Source organism: Phascolarctos cinereus, unplaced genomic scaffold, assembly GCF_003287225.1.
Source record: "Phascolarctos cinereus isolate Bilbo 61053 unplaced genomic scaffold, phaCin_HiC Scaffold_4;HRSCAF=312, whole genome shotgun sequence".
Lineage (NCBI taxonomy): Eukaryota > Metazoa > Chordata > Mammalia > Diprotodontia > Phascolarctidae > Phascolarctos > Phascolarctos cinereus.
Genome location: NW_027555847.1, coordinates 13,182,174 through 13,195,972, shown reverse-complemented (window position 1 = coordinate 13,195,972; position 13,799 = coordinate 13,182,174). Strand labels below are relative to the sequence as shown.

Below are 13,799 nucleotides of genomic sequence, written 5' to 3'. Positions count from 1 at the left end.
CAGATAGCGCAAGAAATGGCCCTGTAAGTTTCATACTCCGTCATGGAGAGCAGTGGTGAATCCCCACCACCAGTTGTACAACTGTCAAGGAGTCACATAAATACTTAGTGACCTGCCTCGCGTTCATTGATGCTGAATGATGGTCAGCTCAGAGATATGGACAGACACAGACAGACAAAGAACTTGGCCTTTTGACTCAGTGTTCTTTAGGAGGTTAGTTTTTGCAAAGTGGTCAGTGCCCATGACTATAGCTTCTGTTTAAATCCTCCCCTGGCTCTCATGACATTCATCTAGTCCCATGACCTCAGATCTGGAAATCAAAATATCCGCAGTGAGAAAAATAGCCCACCAATGAGGGGCTGCTACTCCATTTCATTTCTCTTCTTAGGAGGGTGCCATTTTGTATACCAGTGAAATGCAAACCTTGGAGCAATCCTGCTTTCCCCAAAGGAGCAGTCAGTCCTCCTTTGAGACACAAAGGCTACAGTAGAGCTGCTAAAAGAGCCTTTGGTGACTTTGAGCATTTATTTTTTCTTTTCCTAAAACTACTTTCTAAGGTGTTTTCTGGATGCCACTCAACCAAGGCCCTGTCTCTTGATAGAAACCTTTCCTAATCTCCCTACCTCTATCTTATAGATCCTGCCCTTTACTACCTAGGAGACTCAGGCAAGTCACTTGGGCAAATTGTCATTTCACCTCTCTGTGCCTCAGTTTCCTCATCTGCAAAATAAGGGTATTGGGTTAACTGACTTTCCCAGCCCTTGATGTATAACCAGCCATTGATAGGCAGCATACCATAATAGCCTGCTGGACTTTGAATCTAGAAGCCCTGGATTAGCTGTGTGACTCTAGGGGAGTCAGGGAACCTCTCTGAGCTTCAGTCACCTCAGCTATAAAATGAGGATAATGATAACTGGAGTTCCTTCTTCAGAGAATTGTTATGAGGCTGCTTTTCCCACTTCACAGAACAGTCAAACATTATCATCATTTCATTCTTTTTTGACAGGATTCACATAGATATGCTCCTGGGACAAGTCGCTACCCTACTGCCCTTCGTTTATGTTTAATGCTCTATGGATTGTCATTATTTCTGTCTCATGATTCTCATCATTGGTGATGAGGTTCAGATAGAACTGCTCCCGGGATATTTCCGCACCCTGCTATAGTTTTAAAAATATTTACTGTTCTATATACCTATGTATAAGTCCTCGATATAATTACAATAATTACTATTAATGTGGTCTCCACCCTCAAATCATCACCTCTTTACTTATCTCAGACGTTGCATCCCCTAGCAAAACAGAACCTCTTTATGGGCAAGAACCCTAAATATACCCAATGCCCAGGGCATCATAGGTCCTTAATGAACAGTTTGGGAAGGACTGCAGATTTAAACTGCAGCTGCAAGAAACTTTAAAGCCCCAATCCAACTCTCTTATTCAACAGATGAGGAAATTGAGTCCCAGGGAGTTGAGGCGATCTTCCGAAGGATCGGGGCTGATTTAATAATGAAGCCTCCATACTACAAGGCCTTCCTTGTGTTCTGTGGCCAGGGCCTGTCGACTTCCGTCAGTCAACTGGATGTTTCCCAGTCTCCAAAGTGCTTGGCATCGTGTAGACATGATGTCTAGATGACTGAGTCCTTTTCTCCCTCCCCAGCTGGATGGCTTGGCATCTTCCAGAGCAAAAAAAATTCTCAAGGAACACCCAGGGGATCAAAACCCTGTTTGGCAGCATCCAAAACGTCCATTTGAGAGTAGAGTTAGGAAAAGAAAAACAAGGAAAAGAGAAAAGATTCTGCCTATGGTCTGTAGCAGAGGGAAAAAATAGCATTTCTAAATAACTCCGCATGTAAATGAGAGTCAGGGATCAAGTGATGTTTATCCTTGTCTTTTTTTCAGTTTCAAAAATGCACATTTTTCCGAGGTAAGCTTGCTGAGTAAATTAACATTTGCATATAAAAAAATGCAAGCATCTCAGCAGGGAAGTTGCTGCACATGCTTGAGAAAACTCGGGTTTTCTCTCTGGTTCACTTCTGTGGTTTTGCTTTTGTGTTTTGTTTCCAAATGGACCTTCACCAAGGCCCAAATGACTCCTGTGAGCAGGGTCAACTGCAGCACTCAGGCGGGGGAGAAGAGATGGGGACCAAGCATTTTGGACATTTTTCTCTCATGTTTTTTCCTTCGCAGGAGCACACGACAGAAAAAGATCAGAACTCTTCCAAGTTCCCTTTAAAGGGATGTAACCGCATTTCTCCAATGTTAAATGTTAGCAGAGTTTATATCAGGCTGTCATAGTTCTTTACTCTATTCCGCAGCATACAAGACATCGATCTTAACATCTGGTTTTTAATAACAGTTGACAACTGGGAGCTCTTTTTATTCCTACAAGTAGACTGGGAACACTAGTGATATTGGCAGTGTATATTTTCAAGCTAAAATTCCTGTCTGTTTCAATCATAATTAATTACCACTTATTTTCTTTAAGATTTAATTTACTACAAGTAATTTGCATTAGAACAAATTTCAATGGTAAGAATTAGTGCTGGTGATTTTCTCCCTCGATTTAAGTTATAGGTAGGAGGATTTAAAATATGACCAAATTTAGCCAATTTCTGACACTTTGAACACCAAATGAAATGAACCATCCTAACAGAAAAAGTGGGGTATAATTATTTTCAAGGGGAATCATCAATAATGAATTCTGATGAGATAATATTTGTGAAGCACTTAGCCCAGTGCCTGGCATACAATAGGTACTTAATGAATGCTTGTCCCCTTCCCTCTTATTCTTTTATATTATCACAGATTCAGAGCTGGAAGACACTCTCTAACCCCTCATTGTGGTGATGAGTAAGCTGAGACCCATGAAGATTAAATGTTTTGTCCAAGGTCACGCATTTAGTGTGTGATAGAATTTGAACCTTTGTCTGGGCTAGCTTTCTATTTTTTAAATTTCTATATTTATTTATTTATTTATTAATTCAATTAATTTACTTAGTCATCTCTCTCTGTCTCTGTCTCTCTGTCTCTCTCTTTCTCTGTCTCTTTCTCTTTCTCTCCATTTCTCTCTCTCGACCTCCCTTTTCCCTCTCTCTCCCCCTAGAATTTCCCAATAGTGACAGAGCCTGAAATTGCCTCTCATTAATCTACTTGTGAATGGAGGGGAAATAGTGTCAAGACTCATGTTTTCATTGAAGTTGAGATCTCTCAGTGTAGAAAGCTCCCTCCATTGAGGCAAGTTGTTGACTCATGGTATAGCAATTTAGAATCTTTGAGAATCATCTTGGATATTTACAGGATAAATGACCTGCCCATGCTCGGGCATAGAAAGTGTAGAGACCTGCCCATGGTCACACCAGTAGTCTATGTCAGATCTGAAAGCACCCATTCCTGTTTCCATGTCCTGATCTCTATCTACGATATCACACTGCTACATAGGAACATAGACTTAGAGTTTGAGGAATCAGTTCAGAAATATGGAAATTGGGGCCAAGGGAGACCGAGTGGCTTGCTGAGTCGAAGGGACCAAAGGTGGGATTCAAATCTAAGCCCTCTATGCCCAACCAGAGCCTGTGCTTTTTCTATCATAGCATTCTGTGCGGTGGGGGATTGGTAGGTTTGTTGAATTCAAAGCCATGACTGTGTCCATTTTATAGATGAAGAACCTAAGGCTTAGGGATTTTAAGTGATATCTATAATCTGTGTACCAAACAGCTAATATGTCAGAAGCAGGATCTGAACATGACTATGACTGACTCCAAGGCTTTCCCTCCTTCTAGTACACCGTGGTGCCATCATTACTCTTTATTAATCTGTATAATGGGACTGCCTTTGCCTTTTTGGCAAGCCGAAGAGAGAGATTTAATTTAAGTGAGATTCTTCAAAAATCTTCGTGGGGGGGAAATGGCAAACCACAATCACCAGACTAACAATTCTAAGGGCTGACCTTTCTATAAGAGCTAAGTGTTTCATAAATGTTATCTCGTTTGAACTTTATAACAATCTTATGGGTCAACTTCACATGTAGAGTTAGATATTCTCTGGCTATCATTTGACAGATGAAGGAATTGAGGGTCACACTGGTTCAACCACTCATCCAAGGGTCACCGAGTTGGTGTCAGAAGCAGGATATGAGTCAGATCCAAGGCCTCTCCACACTGTCTCCCTCAAACATCTAGACCTGGTCGATATTATTTCCCCATCCCTGTGGGAAGTGGTCTAGCAACGTTATTGGGCCCTTGTTTTAGAGCCTGTCAAAAAGGCTCTAAAGGCTTCTGAAGGATGCCTATGTTGAGTTTCCCAAGACCTTGTAAAATGTCTCCTTGCCAAGGAAGGTCAGTGATGACCAGTACCTAACATTGGTGCAAGGTGTGAGCTCTGCCAAGATCTTCACCAGCATCATTCCACTAGCACCTCTTGAGGTGTGGACAACAGGCATTATTTGTCTAGTTTTACTGATGAAGAAACCAAGAGCCAGGGAGGCTCAGTAGCTTGCCCACATGACTAAACCAAGTGTCTGAAGAGGTACTCAAGCTCAGGTCCCTGCTTTCTGCTCAATGCCCTTTCTACTATCTCAATGTGTCTGTTAAAGTCTTCCCAAGATCTATCTACTGGCAAAGCCCCCCAAACCAGCAACTATTAAGTCTATGAAAAGAGTTCAGAAACAGACAACTAGTAGGATGATTCTATTTGGCCTCAGTATCATAGCAAAATTTCAGTTAAGTGGAACGTTGTGTTCCAGATGTTTTCTCTCCCCTTACCCCATCCCTCCAGCCCTGGAACTGCACCAGCCAGCCAAGAGGCAAGCTACAAGAAAAAGCTTCGTAGCCTCCCCCCCCCCCCCACGTCCCTGTAGGGTTTGTCCTGAGCTCTGAACATTTTAGCCCCATCTCCTACCCCTCTGTCTCTGCAGACCTACATCCTAAATTTAGAGCTCTAAGAAGTCTCAAAGGTCATTTGAGCTTCATTTTATTGCTCATAGGATCACAGATCACCCAGATCTTAGACCTGGGAAGTATCTTCGAGGTAACTGGGCACAACTTCCTCTTTTCAATAATACTGGCTAACATGTATATGATGCTTTAAGGTTAGGCAGTATGTTACATATATTCACTCATTTGGTCCTCAGAACTGCCCAGTGAGGCAGGTGCTATTATTAGCCCCATTTTGTAGATAACAAAACCGATCCTGAGAGAGTTTACAAGTGATTTGCCCAGGATCACACAGCTAGTAAATGTCTGCATCAGGATTTGACTTCAGATCATTCTGATTCCACACACAGCACTTTTATCTAATATACCTCCTGGCTGCCTTTTTTTAACAGAGAAAATGAAATATTAAGAGTGGTTACATATCTTTCCCGAGCCTACACAGGTAGTACATGCTAGATGGACCCAGTGAGCCAGGAGCCTAAAATGATGAGAGGCAAAGTCTTGTAGAGCCTAAAATGTGTCACTTAGAGTCAGCACCTGGGTTCGAATCCTGCTTCCAATACTTACTGTGTGGCCCTAGGAAAGTCACTTAAAATATCTTGGCCTCAGTTTGCTCATCTGTAAAGAGAGAGGTTGAACTCAATGGCCTCTCAGGTCCCTTCTAGCTCTAAAATGGAGGTTCTTTGATGACCTGAGACATCACCAGAACTTTACTCACTGAAGAAAGTGTTCAATACTGTGACATCAAAGAGGGCTGAGACATCTTCAAGAACTTTTCAGTCAACAGGGCTAGAAACAGAAAGGTTACCCCTCATTTAACCAAAACATTCAATTCAACCTAACCCCACATTCTGCAACATCCCAGCCAATGGGAGCTTTAGTCTGTCTTCACTGAAACCATCTGCTGTTTTTTGTCATCCTTCGGAAGCTGACGGCCATTCCAGCCTTTGCTTGCCCTTTCCTGGGAGGACGCTAGAGAACAGGGTGACTTCACTAAGTCAAGACAATGAAGTGCTCTGAAACCCCCCAGGACTTAAGGAGGTCCTTGTCATATAAGTGTGAGAGACACACAGAGGCTGACAAAGGGTATTCCAGATCAGGAGATTTTTTTTTCATTCTTTAGATTTTCTTAATACTTTTTAGCCTGAAAGAACTGAAGAGGCATTTGATTACTCTAATTGCTCCTTTGCTGATTTTAAAAAAAAAAGTTTAATCTCCTCTTGCAACAAACTCAAAATGCATGTCTCCCCCTCACACACATCTGTTAATAGAGACTAATGTTAATCTCCTAATTCATTTTGACACAAAGTCAGAGCTGGGCACTCCTGTGTTTTCCGTATGGGTTGCCATAGACACATTTGCCAGACTTGGTGATGGGGTGCTTCAGTTGCTACAAGTTTCTTTGTCCTTAAAAAAAAAAAGCCAAGATGAGTTTGTCTTTGAAATGCACCAAGGTGTAACTAACCTTTTCTTCTTTTATTCCAATGCGTACCTCCTGCCTGTGCACCTCCTAATCTCTGGCCCACAGGATGATGAGGAGGGTATTTGGGCATAACCGATCCTATAAACCAAAGTTCCAGTTTTGTTTTAAAGGGGTGAGAAACCATCTTTTATATAATTTTTTAAAAATTGCATTCTGGTATTATTGTTGTGTGAGTGTCTAGCTGTGTTCGTTGGTGTCTGTGGCTGTGAACAGTGTTTGCCAATGTCTACTGTGAGCTCAGAATGTGCCCATCCCCTGACCACCCCAAGCCTGTCCCCATGTTAACCTCCTCCCCTTTCCACCCCCAAATATTAATTTATGAAATATTACAGTTCTTCCTCTGTGAGAGTGGAGAGCTGCCCAATTCCCATTGTGGTGTTGCTAGCCTTAAGCTACTTTCTGGGATTCCCATCCTCACTGGAGGAATGACCATAAATCTTGGACACTAGCAAACTTCTCCCATATTAGATAATACAAAAGGGACTGCCCTGTCCCTGGCATGCCGATGCCGTAGGACTGGTCTTGCAAACTTGCTTGTGGCTTTATGTGTTTTGGCAGGGAATGGGTCAACACTAAGCATCTCTGTGTCTGCATGAGGCTGAAATTTTGACCTGCCAGTAGTTAGTCTTGGGACAACTATGTAAGAGAACCCCCAGGGGAGAAAGGAGGAATTTGGGGGGGGGGGCGAATGTGGGTATATTCAGGGAAGCAGAAGGAAAGCACCAGGGAGTTCTTTCCTTGATAGTATCAGAATGGTGGCTTTTGAATTGGTTTCTGGAAGAAGTCTGGCATTAATTGTCAACGACACACAGTATATATGTTTCAACTGCCGTGGCCCTTTAAAGGGCTATTGATTTCATTTACCTTTTTTCAGCTCTGAGTAACCTTCCTTCCACTGAGAAGTTTGAAACTGGCTGCTTTAAAATTGAACGGTAAAGCATGTGATTCCCCTACATTTCTAAATTGCATATTTAAGCTTTAACAACCCTGGCTATTGGGGATTCCCATTCCCTCAGATACCATCATCTGTTTAACTTTATATGATATGAAGCTACATCCTCCTTGAAATGGAATTTGCATACAGTGACATGGAGAATGCCATTGAGCTGATCGATGTTCCTGAAGCACTTTGTAAGGTACAACGAACATTACTGATTTCTGTGTCCTAGCAAATTTGCTCGGCCAATTTTTTGTGCCCTGGTGACTCTATTTGGTCAATTTCCTAGTGAATTTCTGTGTCCTAGTGAATCCACTTGGTCAATATTTTGTGCCCTGGTGAATGTTTGGTCAATTTCCTAGTGAATTTACCTAGTGAATTTCTGTGTCTTAGTGAATCTACTTTGGTCAATATTTTGTACTCTGGTGAATTTATTTGGTCAATTTCTAGTAAATCAACCCAGTCAATTTCAATGTTTTAGTGAATCAACCCAGTCAATTTCTGTGTCCTAGTGAATCTACCTGGCCAATTTCCATACACTGCTGAATCAACCTGGTCAATTTTTATGTCCTGGTGAATCTACTTGGTCAAGTTTCATGTCCTGGTGAATTGACTTGGTCTGTTTCAGTGCCCTAGTGGATCACACAGCTCTTAAGAAGCTGTATGTGCAATGCTTCTCATGAGCTCCAAGGTCCAATTTAGCTCTTGAGTGAATAAAGTTATCAAGATTTGTGAAAATCACTGAGGTTAGGATACTCTATGCAGCAGTTAAATTGTAGTGCCCCTACCCTTCCCCATTTCTGCTTTCTCTGTGACAAGGGAAGACAACTCTTACGATATTCCCTTCACTAGGACCATCAGGGAAAGTTTGTCTCCAAAACTTCAGGTGGGTCATAATCAGTAATTGCCTTGTTTTTCAACTGGTGATGGATGGTTTTAGGAGACAGCTTCCTGTGTAGGTTTCACACTTTCAACTTGACCTACAACAAATCCCACCTCCCACCAACGTGTCAGATTCCTTTCTCTAGTCTTGGGGGTGGAGGGTGTCCAGCACCATTATTTACTTTTCAGATAGTGGCCCCCCTTTCATGCAGTCAGTATGTTCCTACTTTTAGACTCATTTGCCACCAGCAGACTTTCGTGTCTTTATGGGGGACCAGTACCTCCTATGCTCTTGCTTTTCCAGTTAATGAAAGGATAAAATGGTCCCCCATGTCTTGGCAGAGGGCCAGACAAGACCGGTCAACATAAGAATGGCTCTAACACACCCTCTACTTCCTAAGAAGAAGGTGATTGATTAAAGATTTCTAGAGACTTACACAGAAAAGCAAATAGGTGCAAATCAGTGTTAAAGGAGAAGGAAATGTTTCATATCTTATAAAATGATGAATATGTCAAACATGTCAAAATTTAGATGGGGACATTTAAACAAATGAGGGCTTAAAAAAAAGGATTAGAATTTGTGATGAAAAAATTCTGTAGTGGCTTCTGCAATGTCCCCATGGGAACCTTCTTTCTGCTGTCATCATGATTTGGGGTTGTGTGTGTTTCCTTCCAAAATAATACAGATTTTCTGACTTTGTTAATATTTGACTAAAAATTTAAAAATTTAAATTTTTCAATATTTTAACATTTAATAATAATGCCAATAATAATTTCTGGTTTTGTTACATTTTAAGGTTTGCAAAGCATTTTATATATATTATCCCATCTGAGGATGGGAACAACCCTAATTCTAGCACAGGATAGGGGATGTAGAGCTAGAAAGAATGTTGAAGGCCAATTAGTTCACCCCCTTCATTTTACAGATAAGAAAACTAAGCTCCAAGAAGGCTATGAAGGGGCCATTAGCTGGAAAGGGCCTTAAGCGATCATCCAGCCTTTGTTTGCAGGTGAGGAAAAAACAAGACCCAGAAAAGTGCAGTGATTTGTCCAAGGTCACATAGGGAGCAAGGGACACAGCTGGGATTGCAGCATCCATGATGCTGTGTCAGGAAAAGACAGCTAACCTCACAACCACCATCAAGGTGCAAATCTTAAAAAAAAAAACAAACACAAAAAACAAACACCTAGAAACATTTTGCCCACCAGACTGCCTAAGTCTTCCATGACGATCTTGTGGTGACTATGACCCATAACTCATTGTGGTAAGAGTAGGGGTAAAGGTGGGAGAGGCCAGGAGACTGTGGGCCCCTAAAGACTGTTCATGCTCTGGACTTGGAGGAAGAATTGGGTGTATGGGTATGAGGATAGACCATATGTGTCTTGTTCAATGAATGGCCTAGCCAAGTTTGGATGGGCTTATCATCAAGGAGATGGGATATTATTTTTTTTGTTTGTTTTACTCTGGGTTTCGTTTGGTTTTGGTTTTTGGTTACAGCGACTCTCAAAGACTGTCAACTGAGTCATTGAGGGGTTGTGATGTACGTTGGTGAAGGGAGCACCCGTGCTGATGAAATCCCTTAATGCTTGTGGTATGACGCATACCTAACAAACAGATCCCTAACGGCTATTATTCAGGATGCAAACCCATTTTATATGCTCTAATAAACTTTACAGGTTTCTGCGAAAAACAACTTATCTTCATTTATGATGCTTTTAAAAGTGTTTTCTCAGATATCCTAAGGCTTTTTCAACTCCTATCTTTCAGTATTTGAATCACAAGATACCAGAAGGACATAAGATCTGTTGCAGTCCTCCCATCTTTAAGGAATATTATGATCTGTGAGGCCTTCAGGATACAGGAATTTTACAATGAAGGGAAGATAATGATAGCACAGTAAACTTCATCTGTCTTGGAATACTGGATTTATAGTCCTTATAAAAGAAAAATTATAAGATGGGGTTATTATATTGGGCATCATTAATGTGCATATAATAGCATTAGAAAGCCTTCACTTGAATAATAACTTGGGAAAATGGCAACCAAGTGGAATTAACATGATTCCCCGGCCCCCAACAATGTACCCCACCCATCCCACCCCCGGCTACCTTTCACTCCTTAAAGATTCTAAGCCAATTCAAGATTTATTTCTCCCTTGGCAATTCAAATTTGAATTATCCACCTATGGACTTGTCCTCTCCATGCAAAAAAAAAAAAATGGTGCAAAGACGGGATAAGGACTACTGGTTTTCCCAGTAGTTGGAAAGTCCACCAACCTTGACTTGCTTACTATTCACCCACACCTACATACACACTGGTTTTTTACATGCAAACACGCCAGCACACACCCATGCATACCTACTTTATGTATGCATTCTCCCACATAACTGTGCACACACATACTGTCTCCTATAGTACTTACACAATACCCAAACATGCTCACAAGCACAGACCCATTCACACACTGAAAATGCCATACATACATTTAGAGACACTCAAAAACTTCCTCCATTCAACCCCAAGCTGATTTCCTCTCACACATACACACACACTGTTGAAGAAACCCATAAACAGATACTCATATATACATGCTACCTCATGTCCCCAGACATCCATATATAGAACAATGCCCATATCCACACGTGGCTATACTTCCTCTCACACTCATATACCTATGCAGGCTTATCTCACACACATATTCTTAAACCTATCCATCAACATATACACACGATAAGATACGTTCAATAGTAGACAAATAGAAGGGGGAAAGGAAGAGAGAGAAAGAGAAAGAGAAGAAAGAAGAGAGAGGGAGGGAAGTAGAGACAGAGGGAGAGAGAGAGGAAAAGAGAGAAAAGGGAGATAGAAAGAAGAGAGAGAGAAGAGGAGAAAGAGGGAGGGAGAAACAAAGACAGAGACAGAAAGAGGGAGATAGAGAGGGAGAGAAAAAGAGAGGGAAAGAAGAGAGAGAAGATAACAGGAGAGAAACAGAGGGAGGAAGAGAGAAAGAAGGGAGGGAGGAAGGGAAAAAGAAAAGAGAGGGAGGGAGAGAGGGAGGGAGGAAGAAAGAGAAGAAGAAATAGAGAGGAGAGAGAGAGAGAGAGAGAGAGAGAGAGAGAGAGAGAGAGAGAGAGAGAGAGAGAGAGAGAGAGAGAGAATATATTTGTTTAGTGATTGTTATGATCCAGGCCATTGCTGGCAATCCAAAGCAAGGTGATCTTTGCCTGGAAGGCCCTGACATTCTAATGGGGAACGACAACACTTGTGAACAGTGGTGCTGGAAAGAAGGGGCATAATGTGAAGAAGGCCGGGCAATGTTGTGGCAGCCTAGGTCCTGGCCTAGGCAAACTCGCACCTGTTAGAGCTGGGGCACTCAGGTGGAGTCCAAAGTTCCAGCGTGAGAGGATGAAGATGACAGCAATGTCTGGAGAGCAGGCCGGCCTCATGGTGAAAAGGCCTGGCAGGCACACACACAGGGATTCTCACTCATGCCAGACTTTCACATGCATACATTCATACACCCACACCCAGAGACTCACTCCAATATCAGAGGCACAGATACTCTCACACACATGTACATCTCTGTTTATTTACAGCTAGCCACCTCCTCATAAATACACAAACCCTCACACCCATATTCTCACACCTGCCCCTACACACATCCACACACACATCCACACTGTCATCCACACTGACATACACACATACTCTCACACTTCCCCAGCTGCACAAACCATCTGTGCATACACATACGTATGTATCTTGTCTGAAGGAAGAAGGATTGAAGCCCCAAGTGTGAAACCTGAAGTTACCTCTGGGACTTTCTCACAGATGCTGGGAGCACAGGGAAGCCTCAGCAACCTCCTTGCCCGGCCCAGCCCCAGGACTGGTCCTCCCTCCCTCTTTAGGTCTCCATCCCTTCCCATTGCTTTCCTTCCATGGCCATCACAAACGCCAATCAGGTTTCAGAGAAGCCCAGAGAGTAGCCACTGGGCACGTCTACCTTCCCCACCAAACAAAGGGATGAGATCTCAGGAGAATATGCTCTGTTTACTTCCTTCAGCAGATGCTTATTTTGAACCTATTTATTTTGGGGGGCCACAAGAGAACTATCAGGGTGGTAATGTGAGGATCTGCTCATTCTCTGCAAGGTAGGAGGTTTAGGGTCCCAACTACAACTTTTGCATTGGGTCACCCATTCTCGTGGCTCCCCAGGAATTCTGGTAATGGAGCAGACATAGTACACAAGATTGTTTTTATGTCTAAAACCACTAGAAAGGAGTAAGTCTTTTTAAATTAGAAACATATACAAATTTTTAAGACCTGATTCATAAAAATACAGCTGTGGGCATGAGCATGCTTTGGCTCCGGGCCCTGACGTTCATAGAATCACTCAGCTCAAAATGAGACCTTATACTTGGATGCCACCAGGCATGTGGTCCCCGTTACAGTAAGAGCAAATGGAAAACACACAAGACTGAGGCCCCAAGGAAAGAGCTTTTGGACACATAGAGGCAGAGCCCTAAAGGCTAGCAGAACTCCTCGGTATGTCTGACTTCACAAGAAATGAAGAAAAGTATGCTGGATGGGTCCTGAGTCTTCCTAGCTCTCTTTGAGCTGAAAATATCTGCCCTTTGGGCTCTACTCCTAGGAAGGGGCTTGGGGAACATAAAGGGGGCAGAGAGAGATCCGGTTTCATGAAGAAAACCTTTGGAAGAAATGGGGCCCACCCTAGGGCCTCCTGGCACCCAGTTTAAGCCCTTCTGAAAATAATGACGTGCCTCCAGCAAAAGGGTGAAGGCCAGTTCTTGGGTTCTGGGCTTTGGAAAACAATTAAAATGTAGCGTCAGTTGGACTCACTGCCTTCCTGGGGTAAGTCACTTCCTTTCCCTGAAATTCCTCCATTTTCTGCCCTGTAGAGGGTTAATTGACCTCTGTGGGTCCTTGAAGACCTGATAATTCTCTGTTCTGAGTTCTCGGATCCCTGACATTCTACATTCTAGGATTATTCCTGTCTTTCTCAATTCTGAGGTCGCTTGCAGCTCTGAGCTTCTGTGTTCAAAAATCTTTCCAATATTTGAGAAGCCCAAGACCTGCCCACCCACTGACCGAGCTGCTGAGGTTTTCCCCAAGACATCCAGTGCTTCTGGACAGGAGAGAACTCATCATCTCCCCTAGCTTTGCCTCAGCAGAGTAGGCCAGAAAACAATGCTGGCCAACAGTGACCATGAAGCTGAGTCAGCAAGAAGGTTCAGCCTCATGAGGTGGGCAGGTGGAGGCTTCTGGTAATTCGGATGAAGCACAGAAAGAAAGAGGCAGCTGGGTGCGGAGGAAAGGACCCTGGGTTTAGATTGGTAGGACCAGGGTTCAGATCCTGGCTCAGCCCTTTAATAACCATGTGACCTCGGGTCAGTCACAGTCTCTCAGAGTCTCTTCCTTTGTTGTAAAGTGACAGGATTAAACTAGATGTTGAGGACAGTCCCTTGCAACTCTCCATCTATGACTGTAGAAAAGATAATTTGAGTGTCATTAAGGAGCAGTGATGAGAAGCGCAGACTAATATGAC

General features: G+C 42.8%; 1 protein-coding gene across 6 annotated transcripts in view; it reads left to right on the top strand.

Annotated features, from left to right (window-relative positions):
* The window catches only part of ERC2 (ELKS/RAB6-interacting/CAST family member 2), a 1,023,879-nt gene that overhangs the window by 812,026 nt on the left and 198,054 nt on the right, over positions 1 to 13,799 (top strand). Inside the window, exon 19 of one of the 6 annotated variants that reach the window (XM_078152063.1) lies at positions 6,462 to 6,528. The exons of the other annotated variants lie outside the window; for them this stretch is intronic. Within the exon in view, the coding sequence (XP_078008189.1) occupies positions 6,462 to 6,488 (27 nt within the window). The 3' untranslated portion in view covers positions 6,489 to 6,528. The remainder of the gene's footprint in view (positions 1 to 6,461; positions 6,529 to 13,799) is intronic. 6 annotated transcript variants of the gene reach the window in all.